General features: G+C 49.7%; 1 protein-coding gene across 1 annotated transcript in view; it reads left to right on the top strand.

Moving 5' to 3' along the window:
* UMODL1 (uromodulin like 1) overlaps positions 1 to 22434 on the top strand; it is a 76565-nt gene that overhangs the window by 16524 nt on the left and 37607 nt on the right. Inside the window, exons 5-10 of the mRNA XM_055570131.1 lie at positions 109 to 295; positions 2276 to 2408; positions 12511 to 12518; positions 17252 to 17506; positions 20118 to 20230; positions 22190 to 22409. Coding sequence (XP_055426106.1) covers positions 109 to 295; positions 2276 to 2408; positions 12511 to 12518; positions 17252 to 17506; positions 20118 to 20230; positions 22190 to 22409 — 916 coding nt within the window. The remainder of the gene's footprint in view (positions 1 to 108; positions 296 to 2275; positions 2409 to 12510; positions 12519 to 17251; positions 17507 to 20117; positions 20231 to 22189; positions 22410 to 22434) is intronic.

Here is a 22434-nt window from a genome sequence, read left to right on the forward strand (position 1 = left end):
TGTACCGTGTGTGTGTATAGCTTATAACATCTCTGGACCTCCGACCTCTCCCAGTCTACCTGATGGGGTGCCCTTCTACCGCGTGATGCTCTGACCCTGGTTCCACAGGTCACCAGTGCTCTGCAGCCACTGGACACCACTGTCCACCACCTGCACTCGGCCGGGGGGGACACCTCGACCACAGTGTCCTGGCTGCTGCTGGGCCTGCCAAGGCCGATGCCCGTGGCCCGTGTCTCTGCAGTGCTGGACGGCATGGTGAAGCGCATCTATGAAGTGATCGATGTCCAAGTGCAAGGTGGGGCTCCCCTCGGTGGTCCCCTTGGGTCAGGGGCCGCAGGACTGCTGGGAGAATCATCCAGTTAGGGGGGTAGAGTGGACTCATCTCTGGCTCACTCCAGCTCGAAGTTTAAACTCTAGATGCCGAAGCCAAGACTTGAGAACTGATTCTGTACCAGCACCGCCTTCCTCTCCCCTCACCCTCCCTTGTCCACCTCTCATGACGGGTTTCTCCTTCCATCCAGGTGGGACTGGAGGCTGAGTCCCAGAATACCCCAAAAGTAACCCGTGTCCTCTGTTCTTAGGGTCCCAAATTGCCCTCTAGTCTCTTTCCCACCCTTGCCAAGGACATCCTTGTATCTAGAAGCCTCTTTTTTAAGATTTCTTTTGGCCATGCCGCATGGCATGTGGGATCTTAGTTCCCTCACCAGGAATTGAACCTGAGTCCCCTGTATTGGAAAGCAGATTCTTAACCACTGGACCATCAGGCAAGTCCCCAAAGAGTCTTGAACCAGAATTTACACAGAGCTGAATTTGGTGAAGCACACCAATGTGTTTCTGGAAGAAATTACCTGGTATTTGCGTGTGTGTGTTTGTCTATGTCAGGGGTCAGCAAACTTTCTGAAAAAGGTCAGATAGTAAATTTTTGGGGGGCTGTGGGCCTCATGGGCTGTTTCAGCTGCTTAGCTTTGCCACGTGGCATGAAAGTAGCTGTGGCCAGTTCATAAGCAGATGGGTGGACTTCAGCAGAAGGTTCTTTTGAGCTACAGGAGGCAGCTGAAGACTTCTGTGCCCCTGGGAGGGTGGCTGCTCTTGTGAGACAGCTCATGCCAGGACACTGAAGGCCACACACCAAGATGCCAGAGTCCACAGCCTGGGGAAAGCTCTTTTGCTGCTGCTGTTGTTGTTTAGTCACCAAATCGTGTCTGACTCTTTGAGGGCCCGTGGACTATAGCCCACCAGACTCCTCTGTCCATGGGATTTCCCAGGCAAGAATCCTGGACTGGCTTGCCATTTCCTTCTCCAGGGGGGGTCTTTCCGACCCAGGGATGGAACCCACATCTCCTGCACTGGCAGGCGAATTCTTTACCACTGAGCCACCTGGGGAGCCTGGGGAAAGCTCTAATGATGGCATTTAATTATCTTCAAATTCCACAAATGTTCTTGAAAACCAGACTGAGCAGTGCCCATAAGCCAAGCACTAGTCCTGTCTGTTCTAACAGGTTTCCACTGGGGGGACCCTGAGAACTCCCCTGTAGGTGAGCAAGGAGGGATTGTGTCTTGATCACTTGCATCTCATGGGGGAGGGCATTGGAGAGCATCCATTATGGGTGCAGCTTGAATTGGGTGGTTTGGGAGAAGAAGGGGTGAGGATGTGGGGCTTGTTCTAGCTTGGATGCTGTCCCAAAGCAGAGGCAATTCTGTGATTGGGATCTCAACAAACCTTACCCACAGGAAGGGGCAGCCAGCATGAAGATGTGCTAGGGTTGGTAAAGAATGAATAGCCCATCACTGTGGCCAAGAGAGGGGGTTGGTAGTTAGTGGGTGATGCTGGTCTTTTTCCGTATGGCTTAGATAAATGGTCTTACCTTCTGTCACTCTGTCCTGGTCACAGAGAAGCCTGGTTGCCTGTTCTGAGCTGTGCTCCCACCGGATAGGGGAGGACCAGGCCCCTTCTGCATGGCAGGGGCTGCTCCGCCCTCTTTCCCCATCCACACACTGCTGTCCACAGGGCTGATGCTTGGGGAGGAAGCCCGGATCCCATGAAATCAGACTCAACACAGCCCCAGAGTGATTTGCTCAGGCCACAACCATGCACTGAGCTGCGGGCTGGCTGCTCCGGTGGAGGAGGCTGTGGCCAATGAGGCCTCTGGGGCAAGGCATCAAGAGGGCCCCCAAGACCGCAGCCTCACCCACTTCCTCAGCTCGTGTGACACACATCTCGAGGTTGACGGGGATGGCTCCGATGAGCGTCCTTACTTGTTCTCCTTCTCCGCAGATGTGAATGAATGCTCCTATGGTGAACTCAATACCTGCTCAGGGAGGGAACTGTGTCTGAACGTGGAGGGCTCACACCAGTGTGTGGGTTACCTGAAGTCCCCCGGCTCATCTCCCCCGGGGCTGGACGGCACGTGTGCAGGTGAGCAACTGGGCTTTCCGGGTGGGGAAGAAGGGCCTTAAGGAATCTTCCAGGCTGGATGGTCCTCTGACAGCAAGACCCTCTCTTCTGCAAAGAGGGAAAGACTGGCTTATAGAAGAGAAAGCTCACTTAGTTCTTTTGAGAGTTCTCGACCTCATAGCTGGATATTCGTTTCTTTTTAATTGTAGTGGTTTTCCATGTTGTGTTAGTTTCAGGTGTATAGCAAAGTGATTCAGTTATACGTGTGTGTGTGTGTATTTATATGATTTTTCAGATTTTTTGCCTTATAGGTATTACAAAATATTGAGTAGAGTTTCCTGTGAAAGAGTGGGATATTCTTATTCTCTTTGAGTTAACAAATGTTTGTTTATGTGCCATTCACCATGCTGCTGCTAAGTTGCTTCAGTCGTGTCTGACTTTGTGTGACCCCATAGATGGCAGCCCACCAGGCTCCACCATCTCCTGGGATTCTCCAGGCAAGAACACTGGAGTGGGTTGCCATTTCCTTCTCCAGTGCGTGAAAGTGAAAAGTGAAAGTGAAGTCGCTCAGTCATGTCCGACTCTTAGCGACCCCATGGACTAAAGCCCACCAGGCTCCTCCGTCCATGGGATTTTCCAGGCAAGAGTACTGGAATGGGGTGCCATTGCCTTCTCCGATTCACCATGCTAGGTGTTGGTAAACATTTATGAATATGGTGTGACAGATATATGAACAGGTCATAATCTTTGCTCTCGGGGAACTCAGTAGAGAACATGCCAGATACTCTCCAGGCTGGTATGTAAACAGAATGCCTGTACAATTTATTGTTTAAACTGGGACTCTTTAAGAGTGAAGGCGGCATGATTACTACTTACACTGGGTCCCCAGGAGTAACCTGGACTGTCCATGGGTTGGTGTGGTCAACTCCACACCAGTTTAAACTGGTTAAAAGCAGTTGAAAGCAACCAACTGGACGGCAAATGAAAGTGCCGAGTGCTGGTGGACACACCTGGAAGGAAGTCCTACTCTGTGCGGGTCTGGTCATGGGGTCATCTGCGGGAGCCAGGTATGAACAAGCTGTTGGTGTATGTGACTGGCTCCTGTAAGAAATCACTGCATTTCGCAAAGAGCTGAGTCTAGGTGGTGAAAGGCAGCAAGGAAAGACGGATTCAAGGAACATTTTAGAGACTGAAGCTTTGGGACTCACTGATTAATGAAATGCAGAAGAGGAAGAGAGGAGCAAGGCAGCGTGTTCGGGTGTAACCATGAATAGACGGTGAATGAACTAGGAAGACTAGGGTTATTATAATCATGTTGACAATAACAGTTTAGACTGAGATGAAGATGAAAGCGGGTGGAGATGCGAGGTGCTGACTGTGCTGGATCATTGGGGCTGGAGCTCAGAGCAGGGCCTGGGATGCAGTAAACCTGGGTCATCCATGTGCAAGTGGCATTTGAACTCTGGGCTGGTTGCGAGAAGGGAAGGAGCCCTGTATTTAAACATCTTCCCAGGTGGCTCAGTGGTAAAGAACCTGCCTGCTAATACAGGAGACATAGGTTTGATCCCAGGGTCGGGAAGATCCCCTGGAGGAGGAAATGGCAACCGACTCCAGTATTCTTGCCCAGAGAATCCCAGGGGCAGAGGAGCCTGGCGGGCTACAGTCCACGGGGTCTCAAAGAGTCAGATGCGACTGAGCGACTAAACAATACCAAGAGGAGGGGCTTGCAGAAGTGAAGTGAGGTGGAAAGAAAAGCAGGAAAGGTGATACCCAGAAGTCAAGAATCAGTGATGCTTTACAGACATTTACCAAGAAGGGGCTCAGAGACATCAAGCAGAATTTGGAGAAAATATGGGCTTCCAGTTCAGTTCAGTCACTCAGTCGTGTCCCACTCTTTGTGCTTCCAGGAGGGTCTTATTTAAAGATGGTGATGCCAAATCATATTTGTGAGCAGTGGAAGAGACACACTGATTCTCACAGCTTCAAATGGTGGGTTGGAGATGAACAGGTAGAGGGTTCAGCTGGCACCGACAGGGTGCCGAGGGTCAGGGGCACATCCATTCACTTACCGGATACATTTTAAAGAGCACCTATTGTATGCCAGTCACTAACTGCTCTAGCTGGGGTTTTCTTCAGAGTCCGAGATTCCCTTGCTCCCTTGGAACTCATATTTCAGTGGGGAAGATGAAAAAGATGTGGACAAATATGATACAAGTTATGGTGCAACAGTTCTGCTGCGGAGGAAAATGATTTAGGAAAGAGGTGGGGCAGGTGCGCTGTCTCAGGTGGAGTGGCTGGGGCTGCCCCTGGGGTGGGGTGAGCTTTGTGGGTGTGAGGGGGTCATGAGACCGACAAGGGGCAAGAAGGAGGTGGTGGGCTGAGCCATGAACCCCAAATGACCTCTCCCTAGCCCAGGACCTGTGAGTGGGACATCTCATACCACGAGGAGGGGGGGCGCTCTGCAGGTGGGATTAGGCTGAGAACCTTGACACGGAGGTGACCTGGATAATCTGGGTGGGTCCAATGTCATCACAGACTCCTCAGGACAGAGAGGCTGAGGGTCAGAGCAGGAGAGAGCAGACATGATGAGGGAGGCAGAGAGGGGAGAGAAGCCACCTCGCTGGCCTTGGAGGTGGGACGGGACCACCAGCCTCAGTGTGTGTGCCCCTCCATGGACTAGAGCAGAAAGAGATGGTTCTCCCTGGAGCCTCCGGAAGGATTGCAGCTACACCTTGATGTTAGACTTCCGGCCTCAGGCTGTGAGAGCACATTCCTCTTGTCTTTAGCCTCTAAAGTGAAAGTTCTTTACAGCATGGACTTTACCAGACGCATCCACAACCGGGCATCGTTTCCACTTTGGTCCACCCCTTCACTCTTTCTGGGGCCATTTCTCCGTTCTTCCCCAGTGACATATTGGACACCTACCAGTCTGGGGGCTCATCTTCTGATGTCATACCTTTTTGCCTCTACGTACTGTTTATGGGGTTCTCAAGGCAAGAATGCTGGAGTGGTTTGCCATTCCCTTCTCCACGTTTTGTCAAACTCTCCACTATGACCCGTCCGTCTTGGGTGGCCCTACATGGCTTGGCTCATAGTTTCATTGAGCTACACAAGGCTGTGATCCATGTGGTCATTTTGGTTAAGTTTTCTGGATTGTTGCTTTGATTCTGGAGACTGTGGGATTGTCATTCTTGTTTTTTTCTATCTGCCCTCTGATGGATGAGGATAAGAGGCTTGTGCAAGCTTCCTAATGGGAGAGACTGGCTATGGGGGAAAACTGGGTCCTGCTCTGGCGGGCAAAGCCATTCTCAGTAAATCTTTAATTTTCTGCTAATGGGTGGAGCTGTGCTCCCTCCCTGTTAGTTGTTTGGTTGCCCTGAGGCAAGTCAGTCCTGGGGTCTACGAACTCTATGGTAGGGCTAATGGTGACCTCCACGAGGGCTTATGCAGGCACACGTCTCCCAGGGCCGCTGCTGCCAGTGCCCTGTCAGCAGGTCGCTGCTGACTCACGCACGCGCAGGAGACCCTCAAAGAGTCAGACAAACCTCCGCGACTGAACAACAACAAAGCGAAAGAGTTAGTCGCTCAGTCCTGTCTGACTCTATGACCCCGTGGATTGTAGCCCGCCAGGCTCCTCCGTCCATGGGATTCTCCAGGCGAGAATACTGGAGCGGGTTGCCATTTCCTTCTCCGGGGGATCTTCCCAACCCAGGGATCAAACCTGGGTCTCCTGCATTGCAGGCAGATTCTTTACTGTCTGAGTCACCAGGGAAACCCAAAGTGTGTGGTAATTCTTCCCAGCAGCCACGGGAAACTAATGCCAGGAATTAGGGCCCAGCAGCATGGAATTCAAGGACCAGGAAGCCGGTGGGGGTGGAGCCAGGCAGGAGGGTCGGGGACAGGAGGCAGAACCAGGCAGGCCCACATGGTGTAGGCATGGCAAGACCACGGGGAATTGTAACATTTTACTCTAGAAAATTGTAGACAAGTGTTGGAAGGAAAGTTACGACCAACCTAGATAGCATATTGAAAAGCAGAGACATTACTTTGCCAATAAAGGTCCGTCTAGTCAAGGCCATGGTTTTTCCAGTGGTCATGTATGGATGTGAGAGTTGGACTGTGAAGAAGGCTGAGTGCCGAAGAATTGATGCTTTTGAACTGTGGTGTTGGAGAAGACTCTTGAGAGTCCCTTGGACTGCAAGGAGATCCAACCAGTCCATTCTGAAGGAGATCAGCCCTGGGATTTCTTTGGAAGGAATGATGCTAAAGCTGAAACTCCAGTACTTTGGCCACCTCACGTGAAGAGTTGACTCATTAGAAAAGATCCTGATGCTGGGAGAGATTGGGGGCAGGAGGAGAAGGGGACGACAGAGGATGAGATGGCTGGATGGCATCACTGACTCGATGGACGTGAGTCTGAGTGAACTCCGGGGAGTTGGTGATGGACAGGGAGGCCTGGTGTGCTGCGATTCATGGGGTCGCGAAGAGTCGGACACGACTGAGCGACTGAACTGAACTGATACTCACAGAGAAAAGAGTACAACAGATATCCCCTCGTCCATCCACCCCCTTCTCCCCCATCCCCATTATGCCGAAGTCTCCTTCCTCAAACCACTTCGTCTGTTACTACATCAGAATGAATTCCTAGGAGAGAAGAATGAGATTTTTAAAACATTTAAAAAACCAAAGCAGTAATTCCTTAATATCATTGAACAGTGTGTTGAAATTTCTAGTGGTCTCACCTAGTGGTCTCATTTTCATAATTTTTCAATTTGAGTTACAATTTAAATCAGATCTACCCATTAGTAGGCTTCAAGTTTGATCCCTGATAGAGAAGATTCTCCTAGAGGAGGAAATGGCAACCAACTCCTGTATTCTTGCCTGAAAAATCCCACAACAGAGGAGCCTGGCGGGCTAGAGTCCATCCCCACAAAACAGTTTGATGCGACTGAGCACACAAGCATGCATGCTCACCCGTTAGTAATGGTATCTCTTACGCCATTTTTTAGGCTAGAAGTTTCCCCCTCCATCTGTTTCCTTGTAGTCACTGGAGGATCCTATTCCCTTAGCCCAGCAGAGTTTCCCGCCGACTGGGGTCTGCCAGTTTGCATCCCTGGGGCTCCCCATCACCATGACCCCTTGCTGGAATTTCTGTAAACTGCAGCTGGCTCTTGGAGAAGGAAATGGCAACCCACTCCAGTGCTTGCCTGGAGAATCCCAGGGACAGGGGAGCCTGGTGGGCTGCCGTCTCTGGGGTCACACAGAGTCGGACACGACTGAAGTGACTTAGCAGCAGCAGCAGCTGGCTCTGGGGCAGGCCTTTCTGGTGGTGCCCAGGCCTGCTCTGTATCAGGTGAAGTTAATGAGTGCTTACAAGTGCGTTGAACATATAGGGTGGCAGAGTAAACCGGCTCTACCGAGACACAACTGTGAAAACCTTACAACCCTGACCGGGTGACACAGCTGTCCCTTCCCACCTGTTGCATTCAGAATGGGCTGCACTCAGCAGCTTTGTGTGCCCTGCCCCCTCACTTCGAAGCCCTCACCAACAGCTCTGGTGGTTTAAGGACACCCCCAGCTCCCTCATTCTTCAGGGGAGGGGGTACGTATGCTGCACCCTGTTCCGGACTTCCCTGAAGGGTCCCGCTCTGCTCGCTGCCTGAATGACATACACTTCACTGCCGCCTTCCTTCCTCCTGGGACATTATTCCCAAATGTCCCAAACAAACCGCAGGCTGTGGAATCCCTGTCTCCAGGCCAGCTCCCCAGAGAACTCACACTAATTAGTAATCCAAACACATCTTCACTCATTTATCAAACCTCGACGCCTGGCTGTGGGGGAGAGGAGTGCAGGCGACACTGAGATGGGCCACATGGCCCTGCGACCTGAGACCTCCCGGGATGTGTGTGCGCACCAAAGTCACAACCAAAGGAAATGTGACGTTTTAGACAGACGTCAGTGAAGATAAAGATTTTTTTTTCTCATCTGAATTTTGGACCTGAGTGCTACTGAACCAAACTTGGGTCCGTTTGCTCCTGTGTAACAAAGCCAGTCTACTGATGCCAGTCGTGGTGAAGGTCATGAGCCTGCTGGGCAGGGGACTGTGAAGGCTGAATCCCATCGGTCATCACAGTCATGCAGTGGCCTTGTGGATAAGCCCCAGTTACCAAGGATGGTGGAGCAGAGTGTGAAGGAGGCTGGGCCTGAGGGATCAGGGACGTTCGCTTAGGGCAGACCACCTAAGCCACCTTCAGCCTGACCCCTGGACCTGCCCCTACCCTCACCCCATGTGAAGAACCCGCTCACCCCACACCTTAGGAGTCAGCAAGGGAAACTGTTACTTGTTCTTGCCCCCCCCCCCCCCCCGCCACTGCAGCAGGGGCCCCTGTAGAGCCTCGCCTGAATTTCTACTATTAAAGAGGCCAAGAACCCTGGTCAGTAGCAGGGGGACAGAAGAGGACGCTGTGGGGGAGGTCTTTGATGGCTTTAGTATCTTCTCTCAAGCAGTTCAGTAGAAATGTGGGTACACCTGATTCAATCTAGCCTCCAAAACTTCCTCTTATCATTCTGGGATCTGATCTACTACTTTAACAACATGCTAACAGCAGTGGAAGCATAAGTCACCCCTAGTCTTAGCACCCCAGCAAATTATTTTTATTTTCCCCTGTTTCCTTCCAGTTTTTTTTTTTTTTTTTTTTTACCTTATTTAAATCCTGCTACGTATGCAATTTTATATTCTGGCTTCTTTACTTCCCATTATGTCGTGTAAAGATTTCTAAGAAGCAACCTGGTCTTTGTGATTACGATTTTCGATGGTTGAGTAACAGTGGTATGCTACAGCAGAGATATAATTCACTTAGCTGTTTCCCTCGGGGGCAGCTTTTAGCTCACCTCCAACATTCTGCTCTGAAGACTAGAACGTTCTTGCTAACATTATGAAGTGGTTCTGGAAAATATTGTTACAATTGAGTTTGAATTAATAATTTAATCCACATGCTCCTTTCCTTTTGAAGGGAGGGGTTGGCTATTCCTAAAGTCTCTGGGTTTTTTAAAACTTTTTATTTTATATTGGAGTATCTGGTGGCTCAGACTGTAAAGAATCTGTCTGCAATGCAGGAGACCTGGGTTTAATCCCTGGGTCAGGAAGATCCCTTGGAGAAGGGAATGGCTGCTCACTCCAGTACTTTTGCCTAAAGAATTCCATGGACAGAGGAACCCGACAGGCTACAGTCCATGGGATCACAAAGAGTTGGATACCACTGAGCAACTTTCATACTCATAGCTGATTAACAATGTTGCGATAGTGGACAGAGAAGGGACTCAGCCATACATATACATGTATCCATTTTTCCCCAAAGTTCCCTCCCATCCAGGCTGCCACATAGCATTGAGCAGGGTTCCATGTCCTATACAGTAGGTCCTTGTTGGTTATTCATTTTAAACAAAGCAGTATACTCGTGACCATCCCAAACTCCCTAACTTCCTTACCCCACCGTCTTACCCACCTGACAACTCTAAGTCTTTCTCTAAGTCTGTGAGTCTGTTTCTGTTTTGTTAAGTTCAGTTTAGTTCGGTCGCTCAGTCGTGTCTGACTCTTTGTGACCCCGTGAACCGCAGCACGCCAGGCCTCCCTGTCCATCACCAGCTCTCAGAATTTACCCAAACTCATGTCCTTTGAATCGGTGATGCCATCCAACCATCTCATCCTCTGTCATCCCCTTCTTCTGCCTTCAATCTTTCCCAGCATCAGGGTCTTTTCCAGTGAATCAGTTTTTCGCATCAGGTGGCCAAAGTATTGGGGTTTCAGCTTCAGCATCAGTCCTTCCAATGAACACCCAGTACTGATTTCCTTTAGGATGGACTGGTTGGATCTCCTTGCAGTCCAAGGGACTCTCAAGAGTCTTCTCCAGTACCATAGTTCAAAACCATCAGTTCTTTGGTGCTCAGCTTTCTTTATAGTCCAACTCTCACATCCATACATGACTACTGGAAAAACCATAACCTTGACTAGACGGACCTTTGTTGGCAAAGTAATGTCTCTGCTTTTTAATATGCTGTCTAGGTTGCTCGTAACTTTCCTTCCAAGGAGTAAGCGTCTTCTAATTTCATGGCTGCAGTCACCATCTGTTTTGTAAATAAGTTCATTGGTATTTCTTTTTAGATTCTCCATATAAGGGATGTCACACAACATTTCTTTCTCTGACTTCATTCAGTATGACAGTCTCTAGGTCCATCCATGTTTCTGTAAACAACATTATTTCATTTCTTAATGATGGGGTAATATTCTGTTGTGTGTGTGTGTGTGTATACAGACCACATCGTCTTTTTCTCTTTTAAAAAACACCTGCCGGCCCCACTTCTGCAACAAAACACTCCTCTCTTGTGCCCTGGGTCTTTGTCTGATTAGAACCTTGTGCCTCTTCTGTGCACAAATGCCCCCACAGAGCTTTTCACAGAACCCCTACAGACTATCCCAGATCACCTGGACCGACCCCCGATGAGCATGAGTGCTCAGTCGCTTCAGTTGTGTCTGGCTCTTTCCGGCCCTATAGACTGTAGTCCACCAGGCTGCTCTGTCCATGGGATCCTCCAGGCAAGAATACTGAAGTGGATGTCATGCTCTCCTCCAGAGGATCTTTCCAATCAGGGGCTGTATCTGAGTCTCTTATGTCTCCTGCATTGGCAGTAGATTCTTTAAATCCTAAAGGAAATCAACCCTGAGTATTTATGGGAAAGACTGAAGCTGAAGCTCCAACATTTTGGCCACCTGATGTGGAGAGGTGACTGATGGGAAAAGACCCTGATGCTGGGAAAGATTGAAGGCAAAAGGAGAGGGGGTGACAGAGGATGAGATGGGTGGATGGCATCACCGACTCAATGGATGTGATTTTGAGCAGTGTGGAAGATGGTGAAGGACAGGCAAGCCTGGTGTGCTGTGACCATGGGGTCACAAAGAGTCAGAATCAGACACGGCTGAGCGACTGAACAACAACAAGTACCACCTGGGAAGACCAGTGAACATAGAAGGTCGGAATAGTCACCGGCTCAGGCATCTGCAAAAACATCAGGCTCCACTTACAGAGAGGGATACTGCCAAACTGCCATGCTGCTGCGTTGTAAGTTTCCCTCAAGATAAAGGGCCACCTGACAGCTGAACACAAACAGAGAAACACAACACCCCAGATTCACTTCCAACAGGGCAGGAAAGACATGGCTGGTGTCTCCAGATCAGAAATTTAGAGTGAATTCCAATTGTATATGGCTAAGGGAAACAGCACATGTTTTAAATTTAGAAGCTCATATAATAAATGAGCTATCTGCTGGAACGAGTTAGAGGTACAAATCCATGGAAAATACAGCACAAATCTCAGATGCTTTTCTTGTGAAATTAGTCACCCAATTAATGACACACGGGGCAGCTGGATTCTTGCACAAAACAAAAACTATAAGAGATATCGTCCAGTTTGCACTTAATGTTCCAGGAACGTGTTCTGCGTTTAGGATGGATGGAACTGGATTCAAGGGTCATCCTAACTCCCTGCAACATGGTCCCTTCCCAGCTGGGGCCTGATGATGGTGTGCATCTTGGTGAATAACTGTGCTGGGTCTGCTGCTTGAGGAAGGCAGGCTGCCAAAGACAGCCACTCAAGTTCACAAGCCTGATCTGCAATCAGGTTTCTGACAATTGAAGGCTCAACACCTTGGCTGTATCCTGTGTTTCTACCTTTACAAGGTTCAGGTGTCCAACTGAGAGGTCCAGGGGTTAGAGAGGAGTGGAGCCTGACACGGGAGATATGGGAAAGGCCATGGCACGGGCATCAACCTTCCGGCCCCACCAGACATGGGTCAGGGCTGCCTGGAAAAAACAAGGGCCGAGACCCATGGACAGAGAGAATCTAACGTGTTTCACTGAGATCAACGTCGACTCCTGAATTCAGGTTCACAGCTGTAGCCTGGGGAGGGCCACAGGGCAGGGGTACCCTGGGATCACTCAGTCGAGAATCGACTCATTTATTTTCTGGGACCACATTTTAAGAGGAGGGAGCATTGCCAAGCCGGGGGCAGCGAGAGAAAATGTCCTGGCCAATGAACTGAAATCCAAGTCAGAGGGAAGGTGGCAGGGTCAGAAACAAAGGATTATTTCCAGCTTACAGTATCTGTCTGTCCTACAGGAGAGGGAGGGAGTAGCCTTAGCGTGTCAGAAGTTGGCTGGGTTTGCAGCAACATGGAGAACTTTCCAACCAGCTGTGCTGTCTCGCCAACTGCTGCCTTGAGAACTACTTAGCCTGGGGAGGTGGATTCATTTTCTGGGGCTGCTATCATGAAGCGCCACAAACCTAGGGGTTTAAAGCAACAGAGATTTGCAGAAACCTGTCATCCTTATCCCTGGGTCCAGGTTGAGGTGTTGGCAGGGCGGGCCCACTTCGGAGGCTCTAGGGAGACCGCTGCTTTGTACCTCCCTCTTTCTGGGGGAGCACAAAGTTCTTGGCTGTGGCCACATCACTCCCACCTTCAAGGCCGACACAGCATCTTCAACTCTTCTGCTCCTTCTTCACGTAGTCTCCTCCTCTGTGTGAGTGCGTCCACTCTCCCATCTTGTGATTGCACTGAGGGCCCACCTGGATAATCCAGGACCGTCTCTTCTCAAGACCCTTAATTTCATCACCCCTGAAAAGACTCTTTTTCCAAATAAGGTCATATTTGCAGGTTCTAGGGATCAGGAGCTGCTGTCTTTGGAGGTCAGTCTGTTCCTGGTGATGAAATCATTTAGGAGTACAGCACAGGGCAGTGGGGAGCTTTGCCATCAATTATTAGACAGCTTTGCCACTTACTTTCTCCTTGACATTTCTAGACCTCAGTTTTGTCCTCTGTAAAATGGGATCATAGTAGTACCTGGTACTGCTGGAAAGGCTGTGTGGTATGACATGTCCTGTGCAACAGCATTCAGCCAATGGCATCTCTAAGTGTGTTACCGATAGCGTGGCCAGCAGTGTGATGGAGCCATGGGAGGGGGTTTTCCCATATCCCTCTGCTGATACGATGCCAACCACACTGGCTTGCACATCCCATGCATGTGTGTGGTATTGCTGTGGACATTAACCCATCTTTGTTTCCGTCACTGCCTGGGGGCACAGTAGCTACTCAATAAACATCAAACCGTATGAAATTGCCACTGTAGTTGGTCAAACACAGTTGAATCTGGACAATGGCCAATGTCTCCATTGGAGAAAGCTACTCCTCACCATTTGGGAGATGGTGAGGGACAGAGTTCTTGCCTGGAGAATCCCAGGGATGGGGGAGCCTCGTGGGCTGCCGTCTATGGGATCGCACAGAGCTGGACACGACTGAAGCAACTTAGCAGCAGCCACAGCAGAGGGACAGAGAGGCCTGGCATGCTGCAGTCCATGGGGTCGCAGAGTCGGACGTGCCTGGGCAACTGAGCAACAACAACACAAATGAGGTAGGATCGTCTGCAGGGGGGATTTATGTCTGTGGATGAGAGGGCCATGTACCCACAGCATCTTCACTGTGGGGACCACGGATAGACAGTAGCTTCTGAGGGTTAGTCATTGAAATGGCTGTTGATGGCTCCTTAGCCCAACGACCCAGGGACCCACTTGTATCTTAATTTAAACAGTGAAGTTGGGAATTTCTCTGGTGGTCCAGTGGTTAAGACTTTGCACTTTCTGCAGGGGACATGAATTCAATCCCTGGGTCAATCCCTAAGACCCCACATGCTACACAGCAAGGCTAGAAAAAAAAAAATTCTTAAAAAAAACCACCATTGAATGTGTCTCCAGCCAACCTGATACTCTTAGCCCCTGGGAGTTCTCTCCAAGAACTAGGGGACACTTTCTATTTTAATTTCCCTTAGCCCTGGAGACACTCTCTGTAGCATGTGCTTGTAAAGGGCCACACACAAGCCCTTAACATGGATTTGTTTGCAGTTCCATGTCCAGTGATGCCTGAATGGCAGCCAGGAAGTGGGGTCGGAGCCCTGATGAGAGCTGGCTGCTGCCGCCCAGGCCTCATGTCTCATTCTCAGCCCCGCTGTCCTGTGGGATTGAAATGTATTTGGTGTTGTGTGGTTTGACTGCGTGAATCAGATCATGCAGTGCTTTTAGCAGCTTTTTAGGAAAGTTGTAGCTTTTCCTTACTTTTTCAGTGAGACACGTTCCCGGGGACAGACCTAAAAGCCCTGTGGTTGTTAGACCTGCAGCAGGTAACCGTCCTGATTCAGGGTTCCAGTGGGTGGGGATGTGGGAATGAGACCTGTGGTCTCAGGGTCTGAGCTGTTGGCCAGTCTTCAGCTGAAACAAAAGATGGTGTTGTAAGGAATGAAAACTGTTTGTTTGACAAAGGCACAGAAAAACACCGGATGATTCAGTGAAAGGACTGACGTGTAGAGGCTCCATCCTCCTGCAAGGAGAGGTCTCAGGAAGCTGCGGGAATTTAGATGGAGGGAAACTGGGCTCACATGTCTCTCCAGCATCCACTGGTTTATACCCTCTGCTTTGAGGAGACTTGCAAGGGCTTCTGGTGGGGAAGCACAGGCACTGGGCACTACCATTTCTAAAGGGCAGCTCAGGGAGGGCAGGCAGGGCCGGGTTGCAGGGCAAGGGAGGGACTCTGATCCAATCCTGAGCCTCTTGGCTGCTGCTGCTGCTAAGTCACCTCAGTTGTGTCCGACTCTGTGCGACCCCATAGACGGCAGCCCACCAGGCTCCCCTGTCCCTGGGATTCTGCGGGCAAGAACACTGGAGTGGGTTGCCACTTCCTTCTCCAATGCATGAAAGCAAAAAGTGAAAGTGCCTCTTGGCAGCCAGGGCAAAAAGGGAGATGGTTGACTTGTACCAGTGACAATTTTTACACCTTTGTCTGAAAAGACATTTTTTCATAATATTTGAAAACATATATCCTATGAATCCTTATAAGTAGGGCTTTGGAAACAACGCATATTTTAATTCTTTATTCTCTAGTATGGTTTTACAAAAGATTAAAAAAATTGCCTTCTTGCTTGTTTCTTATTGAACTCGAATTCTGCTGTAAAAGTGATGGTACCTAGACTTTCGGCCACCTTACTTTTTGTATAATTCATGTTGCCCAGTTGCTTGCTGCAAAGCCAGAATTTTTCTCCCACAAGAGGGATTTAACTCCATATGAGCATTAAAATATATTTTGGTTGTTATATTCAAGTGTGCTCTTTAAAACATGAATTTCGATTTGAAAACACAGAGCACCTCAGCCTGACTCTGGTCTTGCTTCCCTACCGGGCCATTGTTTTGGGGATGAATTAGCCAAGCAGAAGTCCAAAGGAAAGTGATGAAGTGTTCGTGAATCAGAAGAGCGGGCCCTTTGATTTTGTGTTGAGATAAACGTAGCACAGAAAGCTCACACCATGTGTTTATCTGCTCAGGCTGCCATGACACGCATCACAAACTGGGAGCTTAAACAGCAGACAGGCTTTTCTGATGGCTCAGTGATAAAGAATCCGCATGACAAGGCAGGAGACACAGGAGACTTGGGTTCAATCTCTGTCTTGTGAAGATCTCCTGGAGGAGGGCATGGCAACCCACTCCAGTATTCTTGCCTGGAGAATCCCATGGACAGAGGAGCCATGGTTACAATCCATGGGATCACAAAGAGTCAGACACGACTGAATGGCTAAAGAACCACAATGAACAGCAGACATTTACTTTTCTCTCTTTAGAGGCTGCAAGTCCAAGATCAGGGCGTGGGCAGGCTGGTGCCTTCTGAGGCCTCTTGGCATGTAGATAGCTGTCTTCTCCCTGTGTCCTCACAGGGCCATCTCTCTGCATGTTTGTGTCCTGATTGCCTTCTCCTGTAAGGACACCAGTCACACTGGGTTAGGATCTAGCCTAATGACCTCACTTTAACTTAATAACTTCTTAAAGACTCTGCCTTCAAATACAGCCACATTTTGAGGCATTGGGAGTTAGGACCCCAGCTAATATTAGGGGAATATTAGGGGAACACAATTCTGTCCATCACACAACATAATGTGTTTTGACCGCAGCTACAAAAACAGCTTGGTTATTTCCATGGCTTGGTTATTGTGCATAATAATGCAACGAACATGGGGGTGCAGGTGTCTCTTTGAGCTAGTGATTTTGTTTCCTTTAGATCAATACCCAGGAATGGAATTACTGAAGCGTATGGTAGCTCTATTTTTCTTTTCTTGAGGATACTCCATTCTGTTTTCCATAGTGGCTGCACCAGTTTATATTCCCATGAGCAGTTCATGGGGTTCTCATTTTTCTTTTTTTTTTTCACATTTTAAAATCACTTTATTGAGGTGCGATTGGCATATAAAAAATTGTATTATTTAACGCACATGACTTGATGAGTTTGAAGGTAAGTATACACTCTTGAAACCATCAGAGGTTTCCCATTTTTCCATATCCTCACTAATATTTATTATCTCTTACCCTTTTAATAATAGCCATTCTAACACTTATGAATTGCTACCTCAGGATGGTTTTCATTTCCTGATGATTAGTGACGTTGAGCATATTTTCTTGGACCTGTTGACCATCTGTATGTCTTCTTTGGAAAAATGTCTATTCAGATCTTCCGTCCTTTTACAAAGTGGAGTATTATTTTTTCTTGCTATTGAGTTGCATGATTTCATATATATTTTGGATATTAGCCCCTCATCAGATGAATAATTTACAGATACTTTCTCCCAGCCTGTAGGTTACCTTTTCATTTCGTGGCTGGTTTCCTTTGCCGGGGAGTAGCTTCTCAGTTTGATGTTGGTTCACTTGTTGACTTTTGCTTCTTTTGCTTCCCTCTGATGTTTTCTGCATCTTTCTTGTTCTACCCTTTTGTAGATTACCCTCCCATCAGAGACCTCATGATCCTCAATGTCACCAGCAGCAGCTTTCAAGTGTCCTGGAGCTTAAACTCCACCCAGAACCACACTTTCTGGGTGCAGGTTTACCAGGGTGAAGAGTTGTTCAGGAGTGCCAGCACCCCTGGGATGAGTCTGGAGGTGGCCGGGCTGGAGGCTGGAGTGAGGTATGGGGTGAAGACCAGCTACCAGGCATGCAGGGCCAACATCACTGCCATGGTCACTGCCAGGACCGGTAAGGCCACATCCAAAATCCTTATCACCTGTGAGTTTCTCAGTCTAGTCCAGCTCTGTTGGCCCTAGTGATTCAAATCATTGTGCTTCCTGTGAGCAGAGCAGGGGTGGTCACTGGCCTGACCCCACCCCTCCTGGGAGGGGGACAGTGGACGCGCTCCGTGTCCTGGAGCAGTGCCACGGCACTCCTTGTCCGGACAGACTCCCTCGCTCCCCAGCACCTCATCCTGACTGGGGGCTCTCCTGACACTGGGGGTGATGAGGGCTCTATGGAGACCTCATCTTTCTGGGGTTTGAGGGATGCATGAAGTGGTCAGATAGAGTGAGGCCCCAAGTGAACTAGAGCTGAAGAGACTTTTCCTCCCACATAAACACAACATATTCATGAATTGGGGATTCCAGTATCCATGTGACTCTGATTGGTGGCTGACACTGGCCACCTCCCCTCTGCCTGGTCTCAGTGGTGCTGGGTTCTAGAGACTTCTGTTGGGTTTGGCCCCCGGGGTGGGGGAGTTCCCTCCTAGGCTGGCCCCTGGCAACAGGACAAGGAAGTGTGCGTGGGGACAGTGGGCTCTGAGACATTCTGGGGACCAGAGAAGCGGGGAGCCCCAGCCTAGGGGTTCTGAGCAGGCAAAGGGCAGAAATCCCTGCATGAAAGACCCTATGAGGAAAGAGTGGGGAGGAGGGATATATTAGGAGTTTGGGCTGGACATGGACACACTACTATATTTAAAATGAATAACCAGTAAGGACCTTCTGCAGAGCATAGGGAACTCTGCTCAATATTATGTAACAACCTAAATGCTACAAGAATTTGAGAAAGAATAGATACATGCATATGCATAATTGAACCACTTTGCTCTATACCTGAAACTAACATAACATTATTAATCAACTTTACTACAATATAAAACATTTTTTAAAAAAGGAAAAAAGAAAAAGACCCTATGGGGGTCAGTTTCATGCACAGGGATAATACCCATGACTGAAATAAGTGAGGTATGAAAGGAGCAGTCCTACACCCTTTATGAACCAATTCAGGGCTGTCCCATGCAAAATCGTCAAAGCACACAGCACAGGTCCCTACCCAGAGGGCCCCTAGAGCCCTAGCCATGCAAAAAATGTAAGCCCTTGACTTTGCTACAAGCCTCCAATTTCCAAACTGGTGCCGTCTCCTCTTCTTGTTTTATTTTCAAATTGTTCCATGAAGAAAATGGGGGACTACTCTCTTCCCTTTGAGGAGACAGGGATGGGCGGGGCTCATCCCTGTGGGTCATCCTGGGGATGGCCCAGCCCTTCTGAGTCCCTGCTGGCTTCTGTCTTCCGCCCTCTGCCCTCTACCTCCCCCCAGCTTGCCTCAGACATGACCATTAATGGAGCCAACATCCCAGCACAGATTCATCTCTGCTAGGACCTGTAGTAAGAATATGTAGCTCCCCCCACTGACTCTGTGCCCCCTACCCTCCCTTCCAACGCAGGACAGATAATTTGGAAGATTCCAGAAGACTCCTGATTACCAGCTTATTCATTCCCCAGCTGATTCTCTTTCCTTCTGTATATTGCAAAAACACCTTCTATTTGCAGAGCGCCCCCCCCCTTTTTTTTTTTTAAAGAAACTTGATTGGCTTTAGAGAGCTTAGCTAATTAATTTGACAGTGGTACAAGCCTGCTATGTTGGAGGCAGTGGAGATTATTGTAGCAATGGAGACCCAGGGCCTCATGGTGAATCCCGGTTCCCCAAGCACCGGTGGATACCGACCACTCGGGAGGCTCTGTGATGTGGGCAGGGCTGGGGCTTGGGAATCCTGGGCCTCAAGGTTCACTCGTTTCTCTTGCTGAGGTGGGAGACGGTTCAGAGGAGCCCTGGTCTAGAAATGGGCACTATTCAACCTGGGGACATTTCTGGGACTGTGTATGTGCAGCGGTGATAAATTCTGCCCTTGCTGGCTAGTGGAGACAGCCAGGGTGGGAAAGAAGTGTGAGTGGCCTGTAGGTCATTAGAGCTGCTGCAGCATCTGCTGTGGGTGTGGGCTTCATTTTTGATAATGAAAGAGACGTATGTAAGCTCCCACATCCCACCTTGAGGCTTCCAGCTTCCCTTAAGTCCACAGGAAAGGATGCTTTCCTTGTAGGGTGACCAACCCTACCATTTTGCCCTGGAGTGGGCCCTGGAGAGGTGGGAATTTTATTTTTGGAAAGCCAGAAACTCCTGGGCAAGTCAGGATGAATTGGTCACCTGAGAGGGTGGGACATGCACTTGTGATCCAGGCCAAGGAAAGCAGCGGCCACAGCTTGTGAGGGATTGCTGGAGGTAGGGGTCTTCATAGGCTATGTGGCTGGTTGACCCGTTCCCGTTGCTATGAACTATGTGACATTTATACCTCGTTCCCCTGCGCTGGCTCTAAAGGTGTGTGTTTGCGTCTGAGTTTCCATCATGCCAGTGTAGACGTATCATATTCCTTGTGTTGGTTTCTTCTAATGTGGCCACCAACCTGAGACTCATGCCTCAATCTGTTTTCTAAAGCCTCCCCCTCCAAAGAGTAAGGGAAATTGGAAAATGTTAACAGAAAAGCTCATGGACTTCAGCTAACTCACATTATCGTCTATCTCAGATGCCCGAGTGTTTGAGGTCATGGTCAGGATTCTAAACCGCAGTGTGACGGAGGAGCTGCTGGACCGTGGGAGCCCCGAGTTCCAGGACTTCTCCCAGCAACTGATGCATGAGGTAAAGCCTGGGAGAGGGGCTTCCGAGGGTCTGAGCCAGGAACCCAACTGGTGACCAGTGTGGGTGTGGGACAAGTGCCTGTCAACAGGGCTGGGGAGGGGGCAGTCTCAAATCCCATGGTTTTACTCAAAATGCCCCCTTTATGGGTAACTTACCTAGATTTGGGGCCAAAGCATCTTGGATTCAAATGAACTGGACGACTTGATGGCTTAGCTGGGTTTTCTGTTGAACCTTCCATCTCGGGGAGTCTGGGGCTGCTACTGTCCTGCTTTGGGGCAGCTTCACTGAAGAAGTATTTACCAGTGATCACAGCATCCGTCCCTCCCTGGGGTTGAGGGGAGTCACCAGCACAAGGCTTGGGAGAACAGGGCCAGTAGCAACTACCATCTAGCCTCATAAGCTGAGTAGGAGAAAAAAAACAAAATGCTGAACTGTCAGAAACTATGAAAGGTCTAGGATTTCGCCCTGCCTGCAAGCTGGTAAGTTAGACTATTGGATGGATGCTGGCAGAGGATGCGAGATGCCTGGATCAGAGATAAGGACTTCATTGCTCACAGCAGAGCAGGCAGCATGAGCTTCAGATGGGTGCCAGGTCCCCTGCTGGCCCCCAAGTCCCTAGTGGGTGACACAGAGGGAACCTGGTTCCCTCTGCATGTGGTTGACGCACATGTAGGACCTCTGCATCACTGCTGACGATCCCCATGCAAACCAGCCTAAACCTTGCAGAAAGAGACTTTATCTTTTTTTTTTTTTTTAATATTTGTTGCTATTGCTCAGTTGCTGAGTCGTGTCCAGCTCTTTGCGACCCCATAAACTGCAGCACGCCAAGCTTCCCTGTCTTTCACCATCTCCCACAGTTTGCTCAAATTCATGTCTGTTGAGTCAATGATGCCATCCAATCGTCTCATCCTCTGTCACTCCCTTCTCATCCTGCCCTCAATCTTTCCCATCATCAGGGTCTTTTCCAAAGAATAGGCTTGCTGCATTAGGTGGCCAAAGTATTGGAGCTTCAGCTTCAGAATCAGTCCTTCCAATGAATATATTTGCTTTTATTTTTTATTTTTATGTCTACTTTGCTGTGACATGTGGCTTGTAGTTCCCTGATCAGGGATCGCACACAGGCCCCCTACATTGGGCGCCTGGAGTCTTAGCCACTGGACCACCAGGGAACTCCCAAGAGACGTTATCTTTGCAACATCAGACAGTGAATAGATCTGCCCTTGCTCTGGATCGGGCCATCCTCTCTCTCTCCCAAGGCGTTCATCACACACGTGTCTTGGAAAGATATTCTGGAGCAAAAAAGGAGTTCTGCATGTTCCACTTGCAGAATGTATGGAAATGGGACACCCTGAAGGAGGGTTGCCTCTCTACGCTCACCTGCGGGGGCGGGGGTCAGTTTTTGACCTTTCTTGGAGAAGTCTTCCTACTTTTTAGCAGTGATTGGCCTGTGGGTGCAGGAGTGGTGGGGAGAAGTTGGGGTCTCCTTGCTCTGGCACAGGCTGCCCTGAGCACCTGTTTGTACCTGTGTTTCCTGGGGATACAGCCCAGGGAGGGGGGCAGAGCCAAACAGCCATGAGATTGCCCCTCTTGGTCATTCCACCAGCCCACCAGTCAACCCAACTCTCTGTCTCTCACACACATGTTAACTTTCACACCGGTTTCCAGGGCACAGGGAGTGGGCCGTGCATCTAGGGCTGCAGGACGGGGAGTTGACTGTCGTGGTCTTGGCGTCCTCAGAAGGATTGATGAGGCCTGGCCCACTCTCCCAGGGCTCCAGTCATCCGGGGGGTGACACTGTTGCCCCAGGAGGTGGGTGAGTGGGCACCTCCTCTTGGTCATGAAGGGGACCCGTGGATTCTGTGCACCATCCATGTGCCACTCCGGGGGCCCCAATGAGTGGTGAAGACCTTGATGGAAAAGTCCGCTCCATCTGAGCATCTGTCGCCTCTCCCGGGCCAGGTCGCTGCCTCCTTGCCGCCGGCTGTTTCCGACCTGTACCGAAGAGGGAAGCTGAGGATGCAGGTCGTGTCTCTCCAGACCGGAAGCGTGGTGGTGAGGCTCAGGCTGACCATATGGGACCCTGAGTTCCCAGTGGGTGTGTCCACGCTGGCCCCCCTGCTCCCGGCTCTGTGGGCGAGCACCGTGTTCCAGGTTGACCAGCAGGGGACACACGTGCAAGGTGGGTCCCCCTTCCTGCACCCTGG

The sequence above is a fragment of the Bubalus kerabau genome, chromosome 2 (genome assembly GCF_029407905.1).
Source record: "Bubalus kerabau isolate K-KA32 ecotype Philippines breed swamp buffalo chromosome 2, PCC_UOA_SB_1v2, whole genome shotgun sequence".
Lineage (NCBI taxonomy): Eukaryota > Metazoa > Chordata > Mammalia > Artiodactyla > Bovidae > Bubalus > Bubalus kerabau.